The 14,253-nt window shown below is 43.8% G+C and overlaps 1 protein-coding gene across 1 annotated transcript in view; it reads right to left on the reverse strand.

Moving 5' to 3' along the window:
- The window catches only part of naglu (N-acetylglucosaminidase, alpha), a 78,137-nt gene that overhangs the window by 35,660 nt on the left and 28,224 nt on the right, over positions 1-14,253 (reverse strand). Inside the window, exons 2-3 of the mRNA XM_068013046.1 lie at positions 2,714-2,861; positions 1,453-1,599 (exon numbers count right to left, since the gene is read on the reverse strand). Coding sequence (XP_067869147.1) covers positions 1,453-1,599; positions 2,714-2,861 — 295 coding nt within the window. The remainder of the gene's footprint in view (positions 1-1,452; positions 1,600-2,713; positions 2,862-14,253) is intronic.

The raw sequence follows: 14,253 nt of genomic DNA on the forward strand, positions 1-14,253 counted from the left end.
TCCAGGCGCTGCTTCACAAACCACTGACCACCTCCAGGCGCGTATCCATTGTCTCTCGAGATAAGGAGGCCCAAAAGATACATGTAGAATATCTTGGGATTTTCCCTACTTTTACCAGCCAGAGCTTTCTCATATCCCCTCTTTGCTCTCCTAATTGCTTTCTTAAGCTCCATCCTACACTTACTGTACTCCACTAATGCTTCCATTGATTTGCTCTCCTTGTATTTGCTAAAAGCCTCTCTTTTCCTTCTCATCGTACCCTGAATGTTTCTGGTCATCCATGGTTCTCTGGGCTTGTTGCTCCTACCTATTACCCTAGAGGGAACATGTTGGGCCTGCACCCTCCCCATTTCCTTTTTGAATGCCCCCCACTGCTCTTCTGTAGATTTCCCAACAAGTAACTCTTTCCAGTCTACCTTGGCCAGATCCTGCCTTATTTTACTAAAATTCGCTCTCCCCCAATCCAAAACCTTTTTTTGCAACTTGTCTATTTCTTTCTCCATAACAAGCTTAAATTGTACCATGTTATGGTCACTATCACCAAAATGCCCCCCCACCAACACATCAACCACCTGTCCGGCTTCACTCCCCAGAATTAGGTCCAGCACTGCACCCTCCCTTGTTGGATCCTCTACATATTGAGCTAAAAAGTTCTCCTGTATACATTTTAAGAACTCCACTTCATCTAACATGATGACTATCCCAATTAATGTTGGGAAAGTTGAAATCACCTAATATAATTACCCTATTGTTTTTACACGTGTACACATGGAGAAGTTTGTTTTTGCTGATTTCAGGCACACTCGACAGAGTACATTCAATGAGAGAATCTTTAAGGTCATGCAAGCAACTTAAAATTAGCAAAACTGTCTAAACATTTAATATAAAATATTAAAAATATTAGCAACACATTAGGGTTAATGTAAAATACCACAAGGCACTGGAATACCTGTGTGCACTGAAGCACCTTCCTGTGGGTACAAGAGTGAAAATATAGTATGGGAATGATACAACTTTAACAAAAGTAAATTTTATGCCATTAATAACAGTGTTTACATAGGATCAAGTTACAGGGGAGCACAATCAAAATCAAAAGAAAAAGGTCATTGGTTTAAGAAGTCACCTAAACTCCCTGGCCTGACTGCAGTCTGTGGATCATTCCCAGGTTAATTATGTCCTTGCTTTTCAAAAAAATAACCTTACATGGTTTTGTTTATTTGCATTTCATGTTTTACCTGCTCTGTGTGTTACTGCTGGTTATTCAATTAAGACAATCTGCAATGGCAGTTTGTTAGGAGTTCATGTATTTTACATATACTAAACAGGAAATATGATTGCTTGGAAGCATTTACCACAGTACTTTAATCCAAATCCATAAGCCAATAATATTTTTGGAAGTAATTGGCAGCTTAAAGATAAAAATACAAAGATTCCAAGAACAGCAATAGTTACCTGCAGATTCAATTGATTTTTGTTCCAGGAGTTTGACAATGGTCCTGCCCAGCTATGCATATTCCCCATACGACCCCATGCAAGAAATGCAGGGCCAACGACAAAGTTGTCAATTTCAGTTTGCTTGAAGCCAAGTGAAATGTATACCTAAAATGAAATGAAAATCATTTATCCTTGCTTTCAACAAACACCAACTCTGAGCTGTTACACAGTGACTAATTCTGATCCACTGAAGAATTGGCTGCTCTATGAACACTGGAGCTCATATGTCTCATAAAAGGTAATAGCACATGTTCAAGCCTCAACATGTGTATATGGATTTTCACAAAGTATTTGATAAAGATTTGGTGGAAGAGGAAATGTTGCAGCAAGGGTAGGAAGTTGGTTGATGGCAGTAAATAAAGTGTTGGGGTTGCTCAGACTGAAGACTTGGAAATGGCGTACCTTGGAAGTCTGGGTCAACTTTTGTTTTCCGTATATATGACTAATTTGAACTTGGGCATAGAGTGCACCAATCAAAATATGCAGATGCCACAAATATAGGAACTTCAGAGGAGTATATGCAATTTCAGGAGGGCATAAACAAGTTGGAGATTGGACAGATAGATGTTAGTCCAATATCATAACCACTACAAATATTGTACCCAGTGTCTACAATAAACTTCTAGTAAAACAGCTGATGTTATGCCATTAACTCCTTTATTATGAAGAGTTGCATTAGCAACAGAATTTGGAAGTTATAAAAAATAGCTCACACAGAGATAATCAAACTTCACGGCACTCTATTGTATCTGGGCTGTGGAGATGAAAAGTCACTGAACAGGGTTGAAGTGGAGATGGATAAATACTTTAGATTTCAGTTCAAAAACCTTTGGGTATCAGGGACAATTAATGGAGATGAAAAAGGTTCAGTGGAGTTGATGACAGGGCCAGTTATACATGGTCCATGGATGAAGCAGATTTGATGGGTCGAAGATTCTTTTTTCATTCGATGTTTCACCTTCAAAAGATTTAGGGTTGTACTGAGACCATCTGAGAGCAGCAAAAAAAAGCACTGAAACTTCTAACAGTTTAACTTAAATGACAGATTATATAAAAATTAAATTTGAATAGCAAGCTAAAGATAAGAAAGGTTCACACGCCTTTGTGAGATTATCTTTCTTTGCAGCAAATAATCTGAAGTCCTCGATCAGGTTACAGCCAGAAATTGCACTTATTTTTCCATTATTCTATATACCTAAAACTTGCAGGAACTCCTTACCCTTTGCCATATGGCTTCTTGACCAGTAAATGCCAATGGCAGATTAATGCCACTCAATGCCATCCAGTCAATCTCTCTCTCCCAACGCTCCCAGTCCCACCAGACAAATGAGTAGCTGTATGCACAAACATTCTGATAGTAACGGAACCTAAATATAACCATAAAGAAAACATTCCTAAGGATGGATCTATTTTTCAGATATTTACTCCAATGATACTATGAGGACATTTATTAAAAGATCGACATTACATGAACGGGTTAGTACCATTTTCCTTCCTGATCCTGTGTACACAAGAGCATTTAGCATCCCTCATGCCCTGAATATGCACAGATGCTTAAACTACTCCTTCCCACCAAACATAGGAAGGAGCTTGTACCATCCTTCTTTCCCTCATGTCACCCCTGCCTTGATGCTTCGTGTTCTAGTTATCCCCATATAGGTGTATATTTTGAGTCACTGTACACAATTAGCAATCACTAGGTAGGCATGTAATCCTATCAGGAGCTCATTCCAACAATTTTTAATTCAACTATTAATGGGCCATGGATTTGAGTAGGGATTAAAATTCATTCAGCCAATTACATCACATTCTTTCAAAAATCCCTCCATTCCTGCCTATTTGAACCAGCCGTAGCTTCTAAGTCAACAAGGGGATGGTTTTGAAAAAAAATTATTAATTAAGAGCAACATCTAAAACAAGGACAATTCTGAGTTAGTGGTGCAGAATTTCTGTGGGATTCTCTCAATCTCCTGCTGAAAAATCCTTGTGGAAATTCCAGGTGATTAAAATTAAATGACCATGAGGACAGTGAGGCTGAAATTCCTGGCGTAGGAAGTGCACAATAATACTGGGGCAGATCAAACTCTAAATCATGGCAGACTGTAGTGAAACCAAAAACTGTCGAAGACATTGACCTTTTCTAGCCATCTTCAGACGACACAATCGTCTCCCTTAAGACTTTGGAAAGATGCTGCTTCAAAATTCCTCAAGGCCAATATATTCGTCCAAAGGTGTGGTGGTCAGAACTGCTCACAACACCCCAAGTGTGGTCCAACCAGGGCTCTGTATAGTTGAAGCATGACTGCTACCTCCTGGTATTCTATTCCTCTAGATATGGAGGCCAGCATTCCATTAGCCCTTTTGATGACATTTTAATGATCTGTGTACCTATACCCCAAGTCTCTTTGGCCGTCCACTGTTTGTAGTTTTTCACCATTTAGCAAGTACTCTGTTCTATCCTTTCTTACCACCCCCAATCACCCCCACCCCCCCAAACGCCATAGCTGATCCACCTAAGATATTTGTGCTCCTCCAATTCTGGCCTCTCAAGCAGCAATCTTAATCGCTCTAATACTGGCAGTCATGCCTTCAGCTGCTTAGGCCCTAAGCTCTGGAATTCCCTCCCTAAACCTCTATACCCCTTTCTCTCCTTTAAGCCGCTCCTTAAAACCTCTTTGACCTAGCTTTTGCTCATCATCCCTATGTGTCAAATTTTGTTTGATAGTTCTCCTGTGAAGTACCTTGGGTATTTTGTGATGTGAAAGACGTCTCTAAATACAAGTTATGGTTGTTGTTGTAGTGTGTGATGAAACCACACTGGCCGAATGAAAACACATTAATGAGATGGGTTTTGTCATTCGTGGTGATCAAAAGACATTGAGAGTCACTGACTTTGTAAGAGACAAACCTCCACCGCCCGCCCCCCCTGCCCCAAGTGGAAAACCTTTGTAATCAACAATCCTCACAGACGATGCTGTTTCAAACAAAGAGCTGGTCACATGAAACAAAAACAAAAAGTGTAGGAAATACTCAGCAGGTCTGGCAGCATCTGTGGAGAGAGAAGCAAAGTTAATGTTTCAGGTTTGTGACCTTTCATCAGAACTGGCAAAGGTTAGAAAAGAATTAGGTTTTAAGCAAGTGAAGGGGAGGGGGGATGAGGGAGAGAACAAAGGGGGAGGTATTTGATAGGGCAGGCGAGATTAAGGAGCAAAGCTGTCCTGGGACAACGGCAAAGCGTGTGTTAATGCTTGTGGTGAAAGACAAAGCATTAATCCAGAGAGACTGTTAATAGTGGAATAATGAGCAGCTCAGACTACATGAAAAGCAGGCACATGGTTAAAAAATAAAATATTTAAAAAAAAGCCAGTCCTGCTCTGAATAATAGCTGGTCACATGAATGACCTGCTGGCCAGACTGGGAATTGATTGAATTGAGCCTCTCAGAAACGTTTGGGGCAGACTGAAATTTGAAGACAAAAGAGAAGGAAGCTATCTCTCTGTCTCTCTCTCAAGCAAAGTCCCAGGGACCCACGGAAGCAACTTAAGCCTCAAGACAGAGGACCTCTTCAAACATTCTGGTACCAGAAAAGCAAAATTGAAAGTGTGCATTGGGTCCCAGCAAGAACTACAAGACCGCAATTCCAACCAAAGATTTTACAGCAAAACTAAAGACAGTAACTGAATTCCATCTACTACTCCAAACCCTCCCCCTTTAATTCTTTTTCCTCCTCTGTATCTATTTGTGTGTGTTTATCTCGTATGCATGCTGGAGTGGTTGCATCACATATTTTTAGTATTTTAATGGAGTTAGAGTGATAAGGTTAATAAACGTACACTTTTCTTGCTTAAACCTAAGAAGTCCTGTCTGATTGGTTCATTTACAATTACAATCAGAGAGCAGTGAGTAAGGACTCACTGAGGTGAAGCTAAAATACTTTTTTTTTAAGTTAAACCCTGTTACGGCCAAACCAAGAAAGAGGCCAGAGGGGAATCTGAGGCCCCTTCCTCACCTGGTCATAACAGAAATTTGGGGGGCTAGAGTCTGGGTTGGACCCACAGACAAATGAAAAATTGGAAGTGGCAAATCAAATTGACCCCAATCAGAAAGGGAAAAGATTTCAATACAGGTTTTCTTGTGGTTGTGTGTGCTAGAACACTAGCATATCCGTGACCGAAGCCAGTAACTCCACAAGCCAGGGTGAAGTAACTTGGGATAAGTTAAAAGCACTGTCTATGGAAGAGTTGAGAAATATGGCTGAACAGTGTGGGATCACTTTCCGTGCCAAGGCTAGAAAGTTTGAACTCCTAAGACTAGTGGCCAACCATTTTTCCCTCGAATCTGAAGAATCAGGGACAGGGTTAGAATTTGAGTCAGACAGGGTAATATTGGCAAAGATACAATTGGAACATAGGAAACTTGAATTAGGAGACAGGAAAAGACAGAGAAAAGAGAAAGAAAAAGAGACAGGAGACAGAGACAGAAATTTCCAAAAGGAACAGGAGGAGAGAGCTAAGGCAGCTTGAGTTAGCTAGGGGGCGACAGAGTAACCCCAGTGAAAGCATGGGCAATATGGAGAATAGTAATTCGGGGCTGTGTGCTGAGTTTTTAAAATTTTCCCAATTGATTCCAAAATTCAATAAGGGAGACGTGGAAGCATTTTTTGTATCTTAAGAGAAACTTGCAAGGCAGTTAAAATGGCCGGATAAGAGTCAGCCTCTCTTGCTGCAAAGCAAGTTAACAGGAAAAGCCCATGAAGTTTATTCCCTGTTGCCAAATGAGAGTTCATCCAATTATGAACTGACTAAAAATGCTATCCTCGGGGCATACGAGCTTGTACCGGAAGCCTACCGCCAGAAGTTCCGAACCCTCCAGAAACAAGCCAATCAAACTTACTTGGAGTTTGAGAGAAGTAATGCAGCTGGCTTTTGACTAGTGGTTGAGGGCCCTTAAAGTGCAGCCCAGCTATGAAAACCTCAGAGGGGTAATTCTCCTCAAGGAATTTAAAAACTCTCTCCCCCTCTCCACAAAGATTCATGTGGAAAAACAAAAAGTACATAAAGTGAGGCAAGCCACAGTTCTGGCTGATGAGTTTGCTCTAATATACAAGTCGGTTCCCCAGGGGAAAACTTTTCCTAGTCACCCCCACAAATCTGAAAAGGACAGAGGGTGGGAAGGTGATAGGACCCCAGGCAGTCCTGGGAAAGAAAGAAAAGCAGAACACATAGCGGACCCTCCTCCAGCCAAAAAGGATGGTGCTGTAAGTAGGAGAGAGACCCGGAGACCTGTGTGCTTCCACTGTAATAAGGCACGTCATCTCAGAGTTGACTGCTGGAAACTATGGGGAAAGCCTGCAGGGTTGCTCAGGGCACATCCTCTCAGTGTAGGAGAAGGAACCCTGCTGGAAAGCACAGCTAATCAGGCTGTGGCTTTCACTACAGCAATAAGGTCCAGTGGACCTACTGCTGAGAGTGTGGGAAACGGTACTAGGATCCCTGAAGGCTATCAGGATTTTGTATCCCAAGGAAGTGTCACCCCATATCCCTCAAGTGGGACAAGCAAGCCCATAATTATACTCAGGGATACAGGGGCCACCCAATCCCTTTTACTGGGAAAAGGCCTGTCTTTTCCCCCCAGATGGTGCAGCGAATGCCAGGGTGTTAGTGAACGATATCAGAGGGCGGTAGATGCCTGTACCTTTACACCAGGTGCACTTGGAGTGCGATCTAGTTTCGGGACTGGTGACCGTAGCAATTGTCCCTAGTTTGCCTAGGGACAGGGTTGACCTGCTCCTAGGTAATGATCTGGCAGGGGCGAAGGTGATAGCTTCCCTAGTAGTGATAGAGAGACCGAAAGAGGTCAGGGAAACTGAACAATTACAGGAGAAGGTCCCCTGCATTTTCCCTGACTGTGTGGTAACTCGGTCCATGGCCAAATCAGCTCCCTCAGGGGAGATTGAACTGATGCTGCAAACAGCTGATCCTGCTGTTTGGTTGTCTGAAACATTCTTTGGGGAATTAGATGACCCAAAGAATGGACTAGACAGTTCTCCCCTAGTCGAGGCTCAACAAGCCAATCCTGTATTAAAGAAATTAGCACGGACTGCCCAAACCGAAAGTGAAGCAAAAGGAGTCCCTGAGTGCTACTATATGAAAAATGAGGTTCTGATGAGTAAATAGAGACCCCTCACAGACCAGCAGATGAGGAGTGGTTCATCAAATAGTGGTGCCCCCGAGGTACCGTAAAGATGTCCTAAGACTGGCCCACGAGCTTCCCATAGCAGGACATGTCAGCGTACAGGGTTAGGGTTAGGGTTAGGCAGTACTTTGACTGGCCAAAACTCCACAAGGATGTGGTGGACTTCTGTAAAACCTGCCACACATGCCAGGTTGTGGGGAAGCCCCAACCTGCAATAAAACCTGCCCCCCGAATTCCATCCTGGCTTTTGGGAAACTCTTCAGTCGAGTGCTGGTGGACTATGTGGGACCCCTCCCGAAAACCAGAGGGGGCTACCAGTACCTCCTCACCATCACGGATGCCGCTACCCTATTCGCAGAAGTCATTCCCCTACGAACTATCTCTGCAAACCCAATTCTTCACTCGATATGGCCTGCTGGTCAAAATCCAGACAGATCAGGGCTCTAATTTCATGTCTGGAATCTTTCAAACAGTCATGGGCAATCTGGGCACAACCCAGCTGAAGTCCTCAGCCTACCACCCTCAGTTCCAAAGGGCTTTAGAACGGTACCACCAGACCTTAAATACAATGATCAGGACATACTGCTGCAAGTACCTCCACGACTGGGACAAAGGGCGCGGCCTCCTGCTGTTTGCCACCAGGGACTCGCCCAATGAGTCCACCGGCTTTAGTCCCTTTGAACTAGTTTATGGACACGAGGTGAGAGGTCCCCTTAAGCTAGTCAAAGAGACGTTTTTGGGGCACAGGGATGAGTCTCCCATATTGGACTAAATTTCCATGTTCCGGGAGCAGCTCGCGAGAGCATGCGCAGTGGCTCAGGAGCACATCAAGGCCTCCCAGGCACTATGAAAAGGCAAGCAGACAAACATGCCAAAGCCAGAACATTTTGGCCTGGAGACCATGTATTGGTTCAGGATGAACCCCTGAAAGCCCGGTTCAGTGGCCCATACCGAGTGGCAAAAAGAATCAGCCAGGTAAATTATTTAATTGACACCCCAAACCGAAGGAAAAAAACAAAGGCTGTGCCACATTAACATGCAAGAGCAATATCACAGCCAGGAAGGGGACAGACAGGCACAGGTCTGTCAGACAGTCTGTAAGGGAGCGATCAGGACATGAGAACGAGCTAGAGGAGGGCTTGGGGGACCCCCACATTAAACCTCCTCCTGCCCGGATACCCACACCGAAATGTTAAATAACTTAGGCATCACGCTCTCCTATTTAGAGGTGGAACAAAGAGGAACCCCGGCCAGGCTGCTTGCCACCTATAAAGAAGTCTGCAAGGACACACCAGGGTGTATGACTTTCACCCTACATGATGTGGAGGTGAGAGAGACCCGCCTCCCCTGCCGCCATTAAACAGAACCCTTACCGCATGGGCCCCCAGAAACTGGCCCATGTTTTGGAGGAAATCCAGTACATGCTAGACCACAACCCAATTGAGCCCAGCCAGAGCAGCTGGAGTTCTCGAGTGGTGCTAGTGCCCAAGCCCGATGGCTCTACCCGGCTCTGCATTGATTACAGGAAGGTCAATGCAGTGACCAGAGCTGATTTCTACCCCATTCCCTGCCTGGAGGACTGTATTGGTAGGGTGGGGAATGCCACCTACATAACAAAAATAGATTTACTAAAGGGATATTGACAGGTTCCCTTAACACACCAAGCCAAGGGGATATCAGCATTTGTCACCCCAGATGGCCTATTCCAGTGCTGAGTAATGCCTTGTGGGCTAAAGAGTGCCCCAGCCACTTTCCAAAAGCTGATGAACAAGGTGGTGGCTGGCCTACCTAACAGCTGGTATACAGCAAAACCTGGGGGGACTACCTAGCCCAATTAGATGTCCTCTTCCAACAATTATAGGCAGCCCACCTGACAGTAAACCTCACCAAAAGGGAGTTCACTAAGGCCCAAGTGACCTACCTCGGGCATGTGGTAGGTCAGGGGCAAGTGCTTCCAGAGCAGCAAAGTACAAGCACTGGTGGATTCTCCCGTCCCTACTTCAAAACGGGAAATCATGCGTTTCCTGGGGATGTGAGGGTTTTACTGCAAGTTCGTTCCAAATTTCAGCACTATAACTGCCCCATTAACTGACTTACTGCAGAAAAAGGCAAAGGTGGTGCAGTCATAAAAGTGTCAAACTACTTTCGAGAAGCTGAAGGCCATATTGACAAACGAACTGGTCCTGGCAGCTCCCAACTTCGATAAACCCTTTAAAGTGGCAGTTGATGCCAGTGACCTATGGGTAGGTGCTGTCCTGTGCCAAGATGATGATACAGGCATCGAGAGACCGTAGGGTACTTCTCCAAAAAGTTAAATTGGCACCAGAAAAGGCACTACACCGTAGAAAAGGAGATGCTAGGGATGTTGTTGGCTCTCCAGCACTTCAACATCTATGTGCAAAATGGATATAGGGAGATTGTGGTTTACACTGACCATAACCCCCTAACCTTTGTGAAGAAGTTCAAAACCCAAAATGCCAGGCTGTTTTGATGGAGCCTGTTCTTACAAACCTTCTTTGGCCTCCTTATCTCGAGAGACAATGGGTAAGCGCCTGGAGGTGGTCAGTGGTGTGTGGAGCAACGCCTGGAGTGGCTATAAAGGCCAATTCTAGTGACAGGCTCTTCCACAGGTGCTGCACAAAAATTTGTTTGTCGGGGCTGTTACACAGTTGGCTCTCCCCTTGCGCATTTGTCTTTTTTGCTGCCGACTGCTAAGTCTCTTCGACTCGCCACACTTTAGCCCCTGTAGGTAGGTGGTAGGGAATATGGAATTACTGCAGGGTTAGTATAAATGGGTGGTTGTTGGTCGGCACAGACTCGGTGGGCCGAAGGGCCTGTTTCAGTTTCGGGCGGCACAGTGGCACAGTGGTTAGCACCGCAGCCTCACAGCTCCAGCAACCCGGGTTCAATTCTGGGTACTGCCTGTGTGGAGTTTGCAAGTTCTCCCTGTGTCTGCGTGGGTTTCCTCCGGGTGCTCCTGTTTCCTCCCACAGCCAAAAGACTTGCAGGTTGATAGGTAAATTGGCCATTATAAATTGCCCCTAGTGTAGGTAGGTGGTAGGTGAATATAGGGACAGGTGAGGATGTGGTAGGAATATGGGATTAGTGTAGGATTAGTATAAATGGGTGGTTAATGGTCAGCACAGACTCGGTGGGCTGTATCTCTAAATCTAAATCTAAATCTCCTACAATTTAAAAATTACCCACATTGCAGGGAAAAGCAATATAATCGCTGATGCCTTGTCCAGGGTGTCAACCAACACATAACTATCTCAGATCCACCTCAAGAAAAGGGGCAGTTTAAAGCAGCACTGCTACAAAGGAAAGACAGGCTGCAATAATTTTAAGATTTCTGAATGAATGGGATAAATGCATGTGTGCTTTCCTGTACTTTCTCTTCCTTCTAATTTATAATGAAAACTAATGTCGCATTTCATTCAGCGAGAGGTGGAGGTGTGACGAAAACCACACCGGCCAATGGAAACGTACTAATTTTGTCATATAGAACACTGCCTGAACTCTTTTCATTGAACAATGAACATAATTTGTTTAAAAGGACCACAGAGCTGAACAGCTAAAACATGGTTGCACATTTGCATTCCAAGAGACAGCTGCATAGAGAGACAATGGGAGTGCTCACTGATTTAAATAGCGAGATGGGTTTTGTCAAGAGTGATGATCAAAAGACATTGAGGGTCACTGACTTTGTAAGAGACAAAACTCCACCCCCCGGCCCAACTCCACCCCTCACCTCACTGAGTGTGACTGGAAAACTTTTGAAATCAACAATCCTCGCAGATGATGCTCTTTCAAACAAAGAGCTGATCACATAACTTGCCAGACTGCGAATTGATTGAATTGTGCCTCCCAGAAACGTTTGGGGCAGACTGCAATTTGAAGACAAAAGAGAAGGAAGCTATCTCTCTGTCTCTCTCTCAAGCAAAGTCCCAGGGACCCACGGAAGCAACATAAGCCTCAAGACAGAGGACCTCTTCAAACATTCTGGTATCAGAGAAGCAAAATTGAAAGTGTGCATTGGGCCCCAGCAAGAACTACAAGACCGCAATTCCAACCAAAGACTTTACAGAAAAACTAAAGACAGTAACTGAATTCCATCTACTACTCCAAACCCTCCCCCTTTAATTCTTTCTCCGCCTTTGTATCTATTTGTGTGTGTGTTTATCTAGCGTGGTTATGTCGCGGATTTTTAGTAATTTTAACGGAGTTAGAGTGATAAGGTTAATAAACGTACACCTTTCTTGTTTAAACCTAAGAAAGCCTGTCTGATTGGTTCATTTACAATTACAATTAGACAGCAGTGAGTAAGGACTCACTGAGGTGAAGCTAAAACACTGCGTTTTTTAAAAAGTTAAACCCTGTTACAGCCAAACCAGGAAAGGGGCCAGAGGGGAGCCTGAGACCCCTTCCTCACCCAGTCGTAACAAGTGTCTTGGGCAATATTTATCCCTCAACCAAGACACCAAAGCAAATTAACTTGTAATTGTCATTTGCGGTTCATGAGACCTTGCTGTGCACAATTTGGATGTTGTATTTTCTTGGGTAACTAAACTTCAAAAAGCAATTCATTGACTGTGAGCACTTCAGGACTCCAGGTGCAAAATAAGTGCACGTTCTTGGGAGACAGAAATATAATTAAATATTTTAAGTTTCATATATTTCTTGGCCATTGACATAGAAATCTGCACCCTAATCATATGTACAATAAGGTAGATACTTCACTCATTTCATGTGCAGAGAATTATTTAAATTCCCCAAAATTTGTAAACTAGAGATAAAGGGACTGAACAGAACAGGTTGGGAAGGTAAGCTGATGCATAATAAATGCATTAATATGGACAAATGCAAGGTCATAAGACTACTGAAGAAAATGAACGAGGAAGTATAAACTAAATGGGTTGGAACTACAGGATGCAACAACAGGTTAATCTGTGGTATTGGTGAACAGCACATTGGAAGCACTGTCCAAGCGTGCAACAGCAGTAAGGAAAGCTAACCGGAAGGTTAACCACAGGAATAAAACACAAATCCCAGTAAGCGATGAGCATGGCCACACTTGGCTTGGTCTGGTTGCACTACTACAAGAAGTTTCTCCAGGCATTGGAGAAAAGAGTAAATATACTGACTCCCACTTCAGGAGGATCAGGGGTAAAGTGAACCCTGATAATATGTTTGAAGTTGTCACAAATTTAGAACCAGAGGTCATGGGCCCCAAGACGGAAGATGAATTACGTTTAAATTTAATTACATTAGGCAGACAGTGGTGAATATGTGGAACAATTGCACAGGAAGCAGATAGCATCAAATAATTTATGTATTGGACATATATCTGAAAGCGAGCAATTAAGTAATAATAATTTTTGAGATCAGCCTGATAGACTGCAGTATCTTCCTCATTTACAGCAGTGCAGTGGAAGAAGCTGCCATAAAATTCACCCTTCAGGAGTTCGTCCCTTTTACATACGAATTGGGAGGAGTAGGCCATTCAGCCGCTCGAGCCTGCTCCGCCATTTGATAAGATCATGGCTGATCTGATTGTGGCCTCAACTCTACTTTCCTGTCTACCTGCTAAACCTTTGACTCCCTTGTCAATCAAGAATCTATCTAACTCAGCCTTAAAAATATCCAATGACCCTGCCTCCACTGCTCTCTGGGGAAGAGAATTCCACAGACCAACAACCCTCTGAAAGAAAAAATCTCTCCTCATCTCAGTCTTAAATGGGAGACCCCTAATTTTTAAACTGTGTCCCCTAGTTCTAGTCTCTCTCATAAGGGGAAACATCCTCTCAGCATTTGAAGCCTTCTAAAGATCCCAAACCTATACTCAAATAAGAAATTGAACCCGGAGAGGACTTCACCAGGGCCAGAGTGGCTTCAGCGTGAGCTGAAGATTTTAAAAATAAATCCTCTTTCGTCCTTTTGCGTCTCTAGGGCCTTGGATCAGAGTCTGTGCCATTGGATATGTAAAAGATCCTGTCACTGGGATTTGAGATGGGGTCTCCAGACTTGGGTGGGTGTGGGCAGGGTTCTGCTGCATCAGTTATGCCAGCTGACTGGACACCAGGAAATTTCTAAGCCACTACTTGGTTCAAATGTTCCAAATCATTCTGGTCAATTTCAACTCTGCCTGCACCCTCCCTCTGCTGAGATCATGCTGTACCACCTGCAATTCAAACTGTGGAACTGCTGATTGCCTCAGGCAATCCTGTCTCCACAATTTGTACGGTTTGTAAACGCAATGTTCAATGCCATCTCATCAACATTCCTCATTTATCTCATTTTCTCTTCACATTTTTGTCTTTGGTATCAAGGACTCAAACCCTTCACAGGCTCCATAAGGAACATCTATTTTAATTTTATTTTTATTTTATTTAGAGATACAGCACTGAAACAGGCCCTTCGGCCCACCGAGTCTGTGCCAACAAAGAACCACCCATTTATACTAATCCTACAGTAATCCCATATTCCCTACCACCTACCTACACTAGGGGCAATTTACAATGGCCAATTTATCTATCAGCCTGCAAGTCTTTGGCTGTGTGAGGA

The sequence above is a fragment of the Heterodontus francisci genome, chromosome 33 (assembly GCF_036365525.1).
Source record: "Heterodontus francisci isolate sHetFra1 chromosome 33, sHetFra1.hap1, whole genome shotgun sequence".
Taxonomy (NCBI): Eukaryota; Metazoa; Chordata; class Chondrichthyes; order Heterodontiformes; family Heterodontidae; genus Heterodontus; species Heterodontus francisci.